The sequence below is a fragment of the Columba livia genome, chromosome 11, assembly GCF_036013475.1.
Source record: "Columba livia isolate bColLiv1 breed racing homer chromosome 11, bColLiv1.pat.W.v2, whole genome shotgun sequence".
NCBI classification, from domain to species: domain Eukaryota; kingdom Metazoa; phylum Chordata; class Aves; order Columbiformes; family Columbidae; genus Columba; species Columba livia.
This window is the reverse complement of record NC_088612.1, coordinates 11,757,602-11,772,085: the sequence shown is the minus strand read 5'-3', so window position 1 is coordinate 11,772,085 and position 14,484 is coordinate 11,757,602. Positions and strand designations below refer to the sequence as shown.

At 45.8% G+C, this 14,484-nt stretch overlaps 1 protein-coding gene across 2 annotated transcripts in view; it reads right to left on the bottom strand.

The window, feature by feature from the left end:
* Positions 1–1,572: 1,572 nt before the first annotated feature.
* The window catches only part of SMAD3 (SMAD family member 3), a 74,921-nt gene continuing 62,009 nt past the window's right edge, over positions 1,573–14,484 (bottom strand). For both annotated transcript variants that reach the window (XM_005511194.4, XM_065076784.1), the window contains exons 6-9: positions 12,675–12,887; positions 11,192–11,329; positions 8,704–8,848; positions 1,573–5,725 (exon numbers count right to left, since the gene is read on the bottom strand). In XM_005511194.4, coding sequence (XP_005511251.2) covers positions 5,602–5,725; positions 8,704–8,848; positions 11,192–11,329; positions 12,675–12,887 — 620 coding nt within the window. In that variant the 3' untranslated portion in view covers positions 1,573–5,601. The remainder of the gene's footprint in view (positions 5,726–8,703; positions 8,849–11,191; positions 11,330–12,674; positions 12,888–14,484) is intronic.

The following is a 14,484-nucleotide window of genomic DNA, read 5'->3' as shown; positions in this document are numbered from 1 at the left end:
GGCCACAGCGCCATGGTTACCGGATCTGCTGAAAACACACTGCGGTGAGTTCAGCTTTGAGGGCCCCATCAGTCTACACCTGCCCAGCGTTTTTTTTGCTCCAGCTTTGAAGCTTCTCATTTATTGTCAAACCTGTGTTTTGCTTCAGCTTCCCAATGCAGATGAGAAAACTGTGACAAATCCATGATATGTTCAGGTGATAACCAGCAGAACTCGCAGCTCGGAGCTGATTTACTGCGTCACGCTGGAGTTCTGGCAACCCCAGCACAAAACCTGGACAAGACCCTTTTATTACCACATTGTTGGAAAACTGAGTGGAAAAAGTAGTCTCGTAAATCCTCTGTCAGGAAAAACAACACCAAAAGAAAAATCTGAATTTTAGTGAAACCTTAGGAACGTTCGGAGTGCACAGGATTAGCTCATCGTGTGCCTTGGCTCAGTGCCGCTGTTTGAAAAGCATTTGAATGCCCTGGGACCAGCTCAGTGCCCCAGGGTGGCACCTGGTGACCGGCCTTCTACTGAACCAGCAGCTGCGCTGGACATTTCACAGCCCAGTCACCCCTGGGCGCAGTCCCAGTAAGGACAAGGGCAGTGGGGACACAGCCACAGCGTCCCCTTCGCTGCGGCCACCAGGGCCGTACGAGGGACTCGCCACCCTGCGAGATAAAGATGGAAGAACTTTTCCATCAGGAAGGTGGTGCAGCCATGGAACGGTGCATCTGGGGAGAAGGTGGGTAGATTCTCTGCTCTTTAAGATTTTCCTTAAAGGTTTAACTGGACAAAAGCCCAGCTGACCTGAGCTAGTCTTGGACTAAGCAGGAGGTTGGACTGGAGACCTCCTGTAGCATCTTCCAACCATCACGTCTCTGATGTGAGGAAATAACGGGGCACTTTTCAGCCAGATCCAAGAGAAGTCACATATTTCAGTAACACATTGCTGGGCTCAGTGCTACTGCCAGGACAAGTTTGTGCCTCCACCCGCCTTCCTCTGTTCTACAGGAGCCAACACGGGAGAGGCCTCACACACCTTCAGCACAGGACTTCAGTTCCTCAGCACGGGGACACCACAGGTATTTTGGGGTCTGTGTTGTGAAAAAACACTGAGGACAAGGCAGTGAATACAGCAGCGCCCTGCTGCTCCTGTGCTTCCAGTAACGGAGCTTCCTAATTCACAGCCAGAAGGTGAAAACACAGCTACACTGTCCTATCGTGGGCAAAGAGCAAGTTTTTAGCTATGTCTGACTTTTCCAGCACTTCAACAATAAATCCTTTGAGCCCCAGCGCTCCACTCCTACTCACCTTTGAATCCTGGTAGTTAAAAGAACTAGTTGTATTTTTTTAAATTATTTTTTATACCTGACTTTAAATTCTTGGAACAAAACTGTCCAAACTGTAAAAGGACTGAAGATCAGCCCTGAAACTGAGATCTTGTGTGAATTACTGGGAACAACCATCACTATACATACCTAAAGATGCTCCTGTTTCTGAATTATCTGTGGTTTCAAAACTTGAATGCTTTCAGTTTGTGTCCTTAAATATATATTTTACAATATCCTTATTTTCTCAGGAACCTCAGTTTTCAAATCAAAGTTTATTAAAATGTCAAAAATAGAACTTACAGTTTCACATATGAAATAAGAGGGCATACGTAGTACAGGCCTTTAGTAACAAAATAGGTGAATAATGCTGAACAAGCTCAAGCGGGTAGGTGACATCACCGGCCGTTAACATACAATCTCAGGTTAAGAAAATCTAAAACCACTAATGCAAACATGCTCATACATTTTAGCGAGGGGGGAACAGGTCGATGCAGCGTGACGGACGTCGGGAGAGCCAACTGGTGCATCTCAGGATCCACGGACTGGAGGAAACGCGAGATAAACCAAAACGTTTATGGAGTTAAGGTGTTCTTGTCTTTTTAAAGCCTCATAAATCTGAAAAGACCTGAAAAGCACAATTCAAGGGCCCATCTGGGAACCTGACGTTGTTGCTAAAAGGTCAAAGAGCAGCCGGGCAAAGGCTCCTGCTGAAGTCCTTGGTGTGTTTGACTTGCCCGGGTTTGTTGCTCAGGTCCGGGGTGAGTCTCTTGTTCTCACATCAGTAACGCCCCGATTTCCAGCGATCGCCAGAAAGGAACGTAGGAAAGATTTAACACTCGGAAATCCTTAATTGCCCTTTCTGTTAAAAATTAAATATTTGATTCATCTGAATATTCGAGAATGACAACATAAATACAAAAGCATGTACATAATAAAAAAAAAAATATACTGAATTTCTTAACCATACCGCTCAATCAGCTACTATATAGTGACTAATTATTTCTCATTCTAGCTTACCAGCTTATCTGTGAGATCCCATTCCTCCTACCCAGCCCGTACCTCAGAGAACTGGGAAAGCTCACGGATGTTTCGGGACGTGGCCAAAGTCCTTCCCCGGCTTCTTTTTGCTCCTCGTGCTTTTTCCAGTTACTCGGCAGCACGAGGCACATCTGGATGTCACCATTTGCTGTGCGATGGAGCCCTGAATATCCATCACCCTGCAAAGGAGCCCTCTGCGCCGTTCAGAGTGAGGGGAGAGGAACTAATTGCTTTAGCTCTTCAAAGTTATCCCCAGCAAATCTGGGTAGCCAGAGCTTTGGGGAGATTTCTTATCATTAGATTTCTCCGTCTTTGTACAACTACATGATGATTCCTGGCGATTAAATCAAATGGACAGCACTGGATTATTCCTAAAACAAGTTTAACACAAAATACAAACTGCAGTTCGGTTCAATACATTAATAATAGTAAAAAAAAAAAAAATAAATCACCACAGTTATTTAAAACCACAAGGCCAACAAAATCATCTGCCAGCAGCCAGGCCCTTGTGTCGGCTACACCACTTAAAAAGAGTCAAAGTTCCTGCTAGTGACTCTCTACTAGTAACAAAAATGTATGTAAAACGAGCCAAGACTACCACGAAATGAGAAGTTATTCCAGTACAGGTAGGCAATGCGGGGCAGGGCCGATAGCATACGCTTGTGCTACATATCAAAGCTACTTTTATAAAGTTTTAGAAAAAAAAGTAAAACCACGAAGCCATGTGCACCTCTACGGCCGAATCTTCGTTAGTGTCCACGGGAACGGCGTCATTGAGCAATTTTCAGATCTGGCGGGGGAATTCGCTTTCATCTGAACAATCAACTGCGCAACGCAGAAGGAAACAGCCCAAACGTCCCCCGGGCCGCAGCCCGTCCCCAACCTCCAGCTTGTCATGGGCGCAGGGCTCAGCGCCTTCCGGTTCACTTCATAAAGGAACCTGGGAAACTATAAAGCTTGTCTGAATCAGTGAGAAAGAGAACAAAGGGAGGAGAGGAAATTCATACTTAGTGGAGACAATCTAAATTTTCTCTAACGGTGCTGCTCGACCCGCTTACATTTTCCATTCAAAATCGTTTTACCTACAGGATGATGAGGTGAGATTGTCCACAGTTTTTATGTATCATCTCAATCCTCTTTTTCAAAAGGCATCTACTAATAACAGTTGGCAATTCATTATTCTGTCTCAAGTAGAAGATATAAATCTGATTGATAGAGAAAATCCCGGTCCAATTCTTAGTCTGGCTGAGGAGGTGGTTTTGTGTGCAAACCCGGTATTAAAGTTGGGGTTTATTCCAGGTCAGGCCGGGTCCTGCTCACACCGACACAGGAATTTAAGATTTCGATGTTGCTGCTAACGCACAAGGCACCACAGAGTCCAGTGTCCTCCACTGGTATGGAGATAAACAGTTTGTCCATTAAAATAAGCAAATGTGACTTAAAGAAACTGGGGGAGGAAACTCGGGCCATTTCACATGGCAGGTTTGACTCCCTGTCTCACTAAAACAGCAAGTCAAATACCTCCACAAAAGTCGGGATCAATTTTTGTTTGCAACTGCGTTAGAAACCTCTATCTGACAGTATGAGCCAAATCACCCCACGACGACAGACCTACTGTTGAAGTGGGTAGGAAATCCTGTTTTATACAGATGATCTTATTGCACAAGTCCGTGCAACCAGAGATTTAACTAAAACCGGACACGTTGCAAAAACTAAACTAAAATTTAAAGAATCCTAGAAAAGCTGCAGCGCTGGGATCCCAGCCACGGGAAACCTCCCGTCAAAATGCTGCCAGAGGCGATTCCAGAGTGCCCGTGTCATTCAGGAGCACAAACCACCACCAAAAGTCTTCCCTCAGAATTCAAATTTCACACACAAAATGACATGTCTTGTTTCGGGAAGAAAACCAGCTCGTGTGATCGCATTTTGTATGTGAAAAAAGATTTCCATAGGAAACTCATTATCTCCTCTCCCCCTTCTAATATTTTGGCACAAACACACGTGATATTCAATACAGGTGTAAAGAAACAGATAACTGGATAGCACTGACAAAGTTATGAGACTTATTTGGCAAATTTGAACCATGAAAACAAGTGCCAGGGGACTTTTCCAGTTGTGGGAGTTGTTTGCCATGACAGCTGCTGCAGGGAAAAAATAATATTAAACAGGCTGGAGCACGTCTATTGAAAATGAACATTTTATAATACAAGCAAATACAAAACTCTCCCAATTTCTCCAGGCAAAACACCCCCACATGTCAGAGCATTTCCACCAGCTGAAATCGGGGGTAAGCAGCGGGTCTGTGTCGGAGATGTGCTGGTTCAGGCGCACTCTGACCTGCCGACGTCACGCGGCATGTTCTGCAAAGGGCAGCAGGGCCTGCGCGCTCCCAGCGCCAGACCTGGCCACGGAGTTCAGCAAGCGGCAGATGCCGCTCGACAGGCTGAGAAAACAAAACACAAACTTTCTGTAGTTAATGCAAATAGACCGCATGACAGCGAAGGTTTAACTCATCCGGGCAGAGCTCCCCATGCAACAAACGTCTGTTTGCGAGCAGCAAAACTCGCTGCAGCAACAGCAGAAGGAGCTTTAAGTTGGGCCTTTTGCTTCACGCTGATCCAGCCTGAGAACGTGAGCTGCATCCCGGAAGACTCTGCCTCCTCCTTTGTAGCCCAGTGGGGGAAATTCATTCCTTTTGGGAACATTTCTGGGTGAATTAGTTCTCGTGTGCTTTAAATGCTTCCTTTTCCCCCGCTGCTGCAATCCGGCGAGGAGCAGGTGGATGGAGACGGGGACGCATGAGCAACGTCATCCCAACGTATTTGTCTTTCCAGCGATGCTGTGTGACATGAGCCTGGAGTTGTGGGACGCAAATGTGAAGTTTCCCCCAAGTGTCCGTGTGTCCTGTGTCCTCCCAGCGGCCACACAGCCCGACACGCTGAAACCAAGCCCAGGTGTTGCATCACGATAAACTTCAGCTTCAAGTTCTAACTGAAATGGCCCGTAGCATCGTAACCAAAGTGCTGACAGTTTCAGTGGAAGTGGCTTAAATGAATATTTAGTTTAAAAAAAAACAAAAAGCAAAGGAAAACCCACCTTTTCTTTCTGTTTGGCAGATTTTTTTTTTCTCATCACTTCGATAATGGGGAATTTGTTTGCTATGCACTTTGCATTTTGCTAAGGGTTAAGCCAATTCCATTTTCCAGAGTCTCTGTTCCCCCCACCCGCCCCTGGAGCCGTTTCCTTAGGAGACGCTGGAACAACGAATACTCGGGGAGCCCATTTGCGTCAGGACCTTGTCCAGCCACTGCAGGGGCCCGTTGAGATGCAGCTCGATCCAGCAGGGAGTGCTGGTCACCGTCTGCCGCCTGCGACAAAGAGGGGTTGGGGGGCAGGAAAAGAAAAAATAACGTAAATGTGACTTACAAACCTTCACAAATGAGAAAAGGTTTTACAGCTACCGGAGCATTCTTTCCTGCTTAGACAACAGTCTTGCATGTGGGGCCAAAGAAACGTCTCCTCTATAACGCGCTTTTGGCCTGTGCTGCCAACTTCTGTTAAAAACCCGACCTTTTCTCTCTACTTTTCTTATGATCCCAGAGGAGCAGCTCGCTGTGTAACCCCTTTACTACTCAGATTCCTGGAAACGGGCAGCATCTGATTCCCTCAAGACAAAGGACGGTGTTTACCTAAGCAAAATTCTTCAGTTTTATTTTGCAGACTTTGCCTCTCCTAATTAGATAGCGACGCAAACAGTTTACCGAATGCGTTAAATTTCTCTAAGTATGGAGCACTCCGACAGATCTGCATCTGATCAGCTGCCTCAGAAGAAACAGAGATGCTGCAGCATTTAAAAAGTTGCAGAAAAGCAGAAACATGGTATTAAACCAGGTGTTTTAAAATCCCGCGCACGTTGGTGGCCGTGGCCAGAGAGAAGGGGGGACGTCTCGCTGTGTCAGCACACACCATGCTTTTACTTTTGCTTGCCACAAAGCTCATGCCCCCTCTCCAGGCAGCCTTTCTGTCATTGTCCCCGAGGCCAGAGCCCACAGAACGTCTCCAGATGGTAAATCAGGAGATGAGGAGGAAAGGAAGGGCAAAGGGAGGCCAGGGCGCGAGGCCAGGGGCTGTCCCCGCTCTGCCGAGGGACAGCACAACGCTGGTTGCAGGCAGAGAGGCAGGGACAGCTGCTGTGGAGGAGGGGGATTACTGAGAGAAACGGCCTGGGAACAGCCTTGTTTTACACCCTCATTTCCTACAGAATCTGTCCTTGGAATCTGTTTGTAGAAGGGAGAAGCCAAAGTCTGGGGGGAGAACCGGCTGCTGAGCAGGGAAAGGGACCCATCCCAAAGGGTCCGGTCCCTCTGCTCCGGGGATGCACCCAGTGCCACCGCTGCCCTTCCCGGTCTGGCCCTGCAAGGCTTTGGCCGAGGGCTGTAACCCCGTCTGTTCATTAATCTGTATTGCTCATCCTTTGAACTGAGAACGGCAGCAGGTCCCACCCATCCCCGAGCTGGCGAGGCCGGCGATGCCCCAAGCGTGGGTGGATGGGCAGGTTTGTCCTACACAGCAATTCACAGTAAGGGTTTGGCATTCAGGGGTGTCCTGGGAGCTGTTTGGGCAGGAGCAATGCAGGCCAGGGGCAGCAGAGCACCAACCTTGCTCTGTCAGCTTCACTGAAGCATCCAAACCTCTCAGGTCCCAGAAAAAAGTAAAGTCTGCTTTAACTTCACACAGAGTGTTCCTCTTTGCTGCCCAAAACCAGCGTAAGCTGAGCAGTCCAGCTGTCCCAGCGACACGGCACAGAAAGCCAACATTTGTGGAGCTGCCGTGCTTCTCTCTGCTAATCTATCACAAGAACCTTCATTCTGCCTTCCAGCCGACCCAGCACATTCCGCAAGGCAAACCCTCAAAGCTCTCCGTGACTCCAGCTCGCTTCAGCGGGCTCTCGCTGGCCAGAGGAGAAACCTCCATGTCACAGGCTGCTTGTTAAATTGCCTTCTCCCCCCGTCCCTCCGCCACATCCCCGGCACACCAGCGCACCAAACACCCCCGCTCAGATGGCGCAAACGGCAGAAATCACTAAAACAGCGCTCTGGATGCAGCTCCCGCTGTAACATTTTTATATATCAATCAGTTCAACAATAACCGTGCCCTGACAAAGGCAATCTGACGTGTTATAGTATTTTGTGGCGAGGAAATGAAGGAGCAGGAGAGCAGCTTCGGTGCCGTCAGCACGAGCGTAGGGTTTCACTGACTGCGATACTCTAATGAGATCGTGGACTTTCCGTAAGTCACGCTCATCTGGATTTCGTTTCGAGCCGTGGCTGCGAGCCAGGGCTGAAACGCTCTGGCCTGGGTGCAGGGCGATTTCAAAACAAAATGGACTCCAAACATCTGGAGAAATGAAGAAAGTGGGAGAGCACCGTGCAGGGCCCGGGCTGCAGCTGATCCGTGGCATCGGCAGAGCCTCCTGCCCCCAGGTTTTCAAATAAGGCCACAGATTTCGAGGGTACAACATCAAGATTTCAAAAATCACATTTGGCTTAAATCCTTGCCAGCTTTCTCTCTCATAAAATGACATTTGTTTTCCTACTACTTACAGGCATTCGCTTGGTAACGCGGTGGAGCGACAGCAGCACGAGCTATGGGGTTCTGTGTTCCTCACATTGTGCCCGTGTTGTCAGAATAACCACATCAGCACTCCCAAACACCAGACCCTGCTACATCTCCTTTTTTATCTTCAATATTCACTGGGAAAAAATAGTCACCCTGCTTCTCCGACTGCCACTGCTCACATTTAAGCAACTGCCCTCTGACAGACACTGAGGAAAGGATAAGGAAATTTAACTATAATTTTGCAGCAACTCTCACAATTCTTCCAAATGCAAATTTTCAAGCCAACCTGCTTTTATTTTAATCTAATTAGTTTCTGATAAAAAAAGAATCAAACCCAATCCATATCTATTAGGAAGCACTCACACTGATCCTGTCCTGATAACAGGGTAGTCATAAAACACTCAAACTATCAAATATGTGTCTAAGAAAAAGAAAAAAAACCTAATAGTTCCTACACAGGCCATCTGGATTTATCTGCTGTGCTTCAGGTAAAGCTCTTAGTTCACACAACACTGACCAAACGCACACAGTCATCCAGGTGCATCACCAGATGTGTGTTTTATACAGGTAGGATGGGAAAAAAAAGAAGTGGGATGAACACAACCGCTATAACCCACCTGCATCACCGGAGAGACACTCTGTGAACCCCCCGTGTAAAAGCTGAGGAAAAAGCTGTGAAATACAGGAGCGGCAATGGCAAGAGCAAGCGTACGGCCAAGTTCCTGACCTGTATTCTGCTCCCCATCCCTTGACGAAGCTCATCCGAATCGTGCACATCCTGGTCAGCTGGTACACGGCTTCGAAGCCCTGATTCACTGACTGCGCCAGCAGAGCCGCGAACTCCTGGTTGTTAAAAATCTTCAGGTTACATCCTGTGGAAAAAGAACATGACAAGATGTGACACAAGAACAAGGCACTAGCTGAACCAGATTAAGAAATCCATTTCCCTCTGAGGATGGAAAGAAACTCGGTGCTGCCTTCCCATATCCCCAGGTCATGGGATACTATACACCGGTGGTTCAAACACAGCGTTTCAGAAAAAAGGAATGAAGGCTGCCACATTTCGACAGATCATACGCTGAAACGGAAATAAAACATGTTACAGGACGGAGAACGGCGAATGTTGGGGCCCACGCAGCAGGTTGTGATCTACGAGACCTCGTGGGAGCCTCATCTGGAACCTTCTATCTCATCTGGAAACTTCTTCTACCTCCTTTACTATCATGTCCATCATTTTGCGATTTAAAAGACCAACTATGACCATAACGCTGAACAACAGCAACCGCTGCGGGGTCTGAAAGGAAGGAATGCATGGGCTAAAAATGGGAACTCAGTGGTGCTGGGTTTACGTGGTGCCCGTCAGCAGAAGTCATGGAGAAGTTCTGAAGTGAAACCACTCTGGCAAGCCAGAAACCAGATATCGGGGCTAAAAAGGCTGGTTAGCAGAGCTGCTGCTTCTATAATTGTCTCTTAAATGTAGCTATACCATGTTTTCCTTTGAAATTGGGGTGCCCCCTAATTTTTTTTTTAGTCCCAGCTAAAAGGCTGAGGACAATTTATTCAACAGTTTTTAGGTTCTGAAGGTGAAATATAACAACATCCTTCAGAGTTTTAATAAATTAATACAAACAGAACTCTTAAAAAAAAGTGTTGCTATGCTTAATTTCTCCCAGACAACCAGAAATTAGTTAAACTCTGCAACTTGGCACACAACTAATGCTCATCGCATATGGGCCAAGCCTGAAAAACAACCAATTTGGACTGTGATTAATTGTATTTTTTTCTAAAAATCACTTCTGAGCCTGCTCTCTTGGGCTGGACTCATACCGTCATGTGGGTTTGGGTCGGACTGCATCGAGCAAAGCATAACCACATGCGACAGCTCAGCAGCTGCAGAAAAAATGACCCACTTTTGTGCCCATAGCAGAGCCCAGCCCAAGGGTTCGAGGGGCAACCGTGTCAGGAATCTTGCAGCCTACGGGGGAAAATAAAAAGGGTCAGAGCATCGGAGTGAGCCAGAGGAAGAGCTGTGGGGCAAGGGGAGCAGAAAAACTTGATCAGGATCAGATTTCCAGGCTGTTCCGGCTTCAGGGCTGGATGGGAACTGGTCTATCCGTGGCTGTGACTGGGAGGAGCGGGTACGACGCGATCTTGTCAACAAGGGAATGAAGAAACTGCTTCAAACCCAGCAGAGATTTGAAGATGCGTCTGAGAAGGCGGCCAAAGGCTGTGGCAAAAGTGGGGAGAGCTGGAGGCCAAAAAATGTGCCTGAGATGAATCTACAGCGGAAGTGTGGGTTGTTTGTGTCTTCAGATGTTGACTCCAGCCGGGGTGGACTCTTCTGATGTGGCTGGAGAATTAAGTCATGTTTGCAACACTGGCAGCTGCTTCCCAAGCATCTGAGAAAGAAAACCCATTGAGATGGGCCAGGGCTTGCAGCGTATGGATCTCTTCTCAAAAGAAAGACAATCTTTATTGAAATATTTCTAAACAAATAAGTTCATTTTATAAATATATACATATTCTTTCAACTGTTCAAAAATAGCTTTTGTAAGGTTAACTAAACAGCTAACTTCCTTTTTGAATGGCATCCTTCCATCCTAGCTCCTGCACGTATTTAACAAAAAAGTGTTTTCTTCCTAGACAGATGCAATACATTCTCTTGGAATATCTCAGCATCCTTTGGACACATATTTGCTGTAACCAGAACAACAAGGTGCCTGCAAACGCAATTACCCTAGAATAAAACTAATTCACAAAGCGGGGGGAGTTTTATTACAGAACACAAAAAAGTAACAATTGAAATGTATTATGGGTCAATTTAAATTATGAAAATTTTCTTATGGTATATTCTTTTACTTGAAGGTACAAACAAAATTATAAATATGGCCATTACAATAACGGACCGACAAAACACTGCATGGAACAAGCAGCAGATTCTGCTCTTAGTTCTGCACAGATCCTGAAGTTTTGTTTCTTCCTGCTCGGATGAATGTGGTGCAAACAACTGCTGGATCAGACATTGCTCCCTCCTTTATCAGCACCTTCATCCTTTATGCTATAAAAAAATGCCCTGCTTAAGTTGTCAAGTTGCTTATAATAGGGCAGATGTTCCTGATTATTGTCCGAAACAGAGATCAGCAAATCCGCGCCTACCTTGACCCAGAGCTCGCTTTCCACGGCCCGCGTAGGATCCCAAGAGGGTTAATCCTTACCTGGTGGGATCTTGCAGACTGTTGCTGGGTGCCAGCCGTAGCGCTGGTTGCAGTTGGGAGACTGGACGAAAATGGCGCTGTCGCTAAGGCACTCAGCAAACACCTCGCCGCCGATGTAGTAGAGTCTCACTCCTCTGCCTGGGAAACACAGGGAGCAGTTTGGGTTTAGTTTGGAACGTTCATCTGCAAAATCTGCAAGATGAGCTGGTGGAGATGTAGCCAACCTCTGCACGGGACAGCTCGCAAAAAGCAGCTAACTATGAATGGTGGCAAATGAAAACCACCTTTTTTGGCCCACTAGTTAATCCCATTGGGAGCAATAAATTTATTTGGTGAGCAATTTAAGCTGAGGATGGCAGGAGGACCAATCTACAAAGTCAGAATCACACTCTCTGGTCCCACCATCAGTCCCAGCCTGGACTATGATACATTTACCACCTCACGGCCTCTTCAGAGATACACATCCCTGATACCTCCCACATGAACATTCTATCAGTTCACTCACAGTTTTCAGCCTTCTCTGAAAAGTCTTCACAGCTGGATACAACCATTTGCTTATTTACTCAGTGATTTGGAATTAAATTAAACAACGTTTTCAAGTCATTGCCTTTTACTTGAGACTACATTGTATACAAGGACAAACATACATTTCCCATAGGAGTAGTTCACACAAATTATTAAAATCTCAGTTAATAAAGAAAGAAATTTCAGGAATACATCTTTGTTGCTCAAATAACTAGATGCTGTGGTCTTACATTCCTGTTTGAATATCTTGCTTTTATTCTTCCATAGAGCATATGGAGCCTGCTGAATTTAAAGACTGATTTCTGAATTTTGGGGGGAATTTGGGTTGGTTTTTTTTGGTGCTACAAATCATATTAGAACAAGTACGGAAAGATCCTCCTGTATGGAAGTTTAATGTTCAGGAAAGGGTATAAAGGGGAACAAAATCAGGACAAAAAGCAGGTTCATTTTGACAGAAGTCAGCAGAAAGCATAGCAAAACATAAGCCGTTTTGTCTTTTATTAAAATTGCATAAATCTGGAATATTCTATTTAGCACAAGTTTACCTGAAAACAAAACGGAATGTTAACTTGTGATATAAGCAGGATAAATGGAAATTGAGATGAAAACGAAAGAACTGAGTTTCCATTTATAAAAGAACAGTCAGTTAGAAAATAAAATAGGGCAGGAGGGAAAAGGAATACACAAGATTATCACTGACATCCATCCAAATACAGAAGAGCGCGTGTAAAAGCTGAAATTCTGCCCCTATTACTTGCAGCAATTTTAGTGTTCCTCCGTGCATTTTTTTTAATTATACTTTTATGAAACGATACAATTAGTGTTCCTTTATGGAAGATTAGCTTGTAGAGCACCACCACAGTGCTCTAAAACCGACCAGCTAAATAAAAAGCTTTACATGCAGGTCTCTGCCTCCCACCTTGAAAGACACCAACTAAACCAAGGGAACAGAAATTACCGATGTGTCGCCTGGTGAGTTCCACTGCTGCGTTTCTGTTCACGTTGGACAGTAAACCAAGGCAGAAACGTTCTGAATTCGACGGGTCAGTGAAACCGTCCACGGTCATCGAGGGCTGGGAGGCGTGGAAAGTCTCTCCCACGCGCTGGTTCAGTTCGTAGTAGGATATCGAGCACCAGAAAGCCGGTTCGCAGTAGGTAACAGGCTGCAAATCTGCACAAAATGAAAAGCAAAGTGAATCACAGGCCCTCAGGAGGAGACGGATGAAAAGGGAATGAAGGGAGGATGAAAAAAAGCGACTGTTTTGAAATATTGTTCTGCTGCATTCCTTGGGCTCACTTGAACAACCAAACTTTAATTACTTGACAGATTTTAATGGACCGCAGCTAGAAAGTTACATCACCCCTGAAGCTTTTAGCACATGGAACAATCACAAATAGTCAAAGACAATCACTTCGCAAGTGGACTGTCACATAACTACCTGCACACTTGGAGAAAATTTTAAAAACAAACCTAGCTTTACTATGAAAATGCAGAATCACTTTTAGGTGGCCAGCACCCTAAAAAGAGAAAAGGATCCTTACTGACTCTGTTATGATCTCTCTGGTGCTGATGAAACCAGTAGAGTTGTCTGCAATAAGCAGCAAATTGTATGTAATACTGGCATCAAAGTAGTTAGAAAATCAGCTCCTTTCTCCTAGTCCATGTGATCTAAAATTTGCAAAAGAAAATCCCCAAGAGATGAGGACACATCTCTTTTATTGGGGTTACGGTTTGACTCAGGCTGTGGAGCGAAGCGAAAGAACCAAAGTTCATGAGCAGAATGGGCCTGAGGCAGCCGCAGGAAGAAAATACTTCATAGCATGAAAGGTGGGACATTCAAATGGCATCGAATGATTTAACTGCCCCCACTGGGGCCGATGAGATTTCAGCTGGGGAAGGCTCAAATCGAATATTCTTGGAAATACCACACTAGGTGGTGCCCAGTCCTGTTCCAAGCCAAGAATCTGCTGAGTGGAGGAAGCGGAAAGCAGACGAAGGTAATTGAAAAGTGCTCTATTCTTCCCATTTGATGCACGAAATAAAAACATGAGAAGAATTCCCACTGGTCCTTCCCCCAGCTTCTCACTCCATCCCCATTCAAATGGAGCTTCAGAGCAGAATGGAGCAACTTCCCATCTGGCCACGGAGTTGACATCAAGTAGCAAAACCCAGTTTTTTCCATCAGCTTTCCCATCTGTTGCTCCTGCAAGGCTCAGATGAATCTGAGGCTTAAGAGATCAGCTCCCAAAAATCAAAGACAGGTTTTTACCATTCCAGCCCCCTCTTGTACTGGAGAGAGTGGATCCATAGAAGTTTGAGAGTCATTTCTCATCTGGTACCTGCTGTTACTCTGTAACCTTTAGACACAGGTAGAAGCAGCCTGGCTTCAGCCCAAAGCTGTGCTGCTTTCCCCTCCATTCCTGTGCTGGAGGAGTTCCCAAAGTAGGTAACAATAAAGAAAATCACTTCAGTTTCTGCTTTGTTACAAACTTTACTGACAACAAATAAGGAATTGAATAAAAGTGCATCTGGGGAACTCTATGATCCTCAGCAGATCTTCAAAGCCCACGAATTTTGGAGCTCATACCCATTCCCAGCTTCTTTCACAGTCTCTCTTTTTCCTTAATTATAGAATCTGAAAGAAAAACGCTCTATCGCAAGCAATGCCTGATGCTCCTGCTCTCTCCCCCGCATAACACCCACAAAAGAAAACGCACGTCCACCTCTGACAGAAAAGGACATAATGCTCGTAGTGAGGGCTAACAGA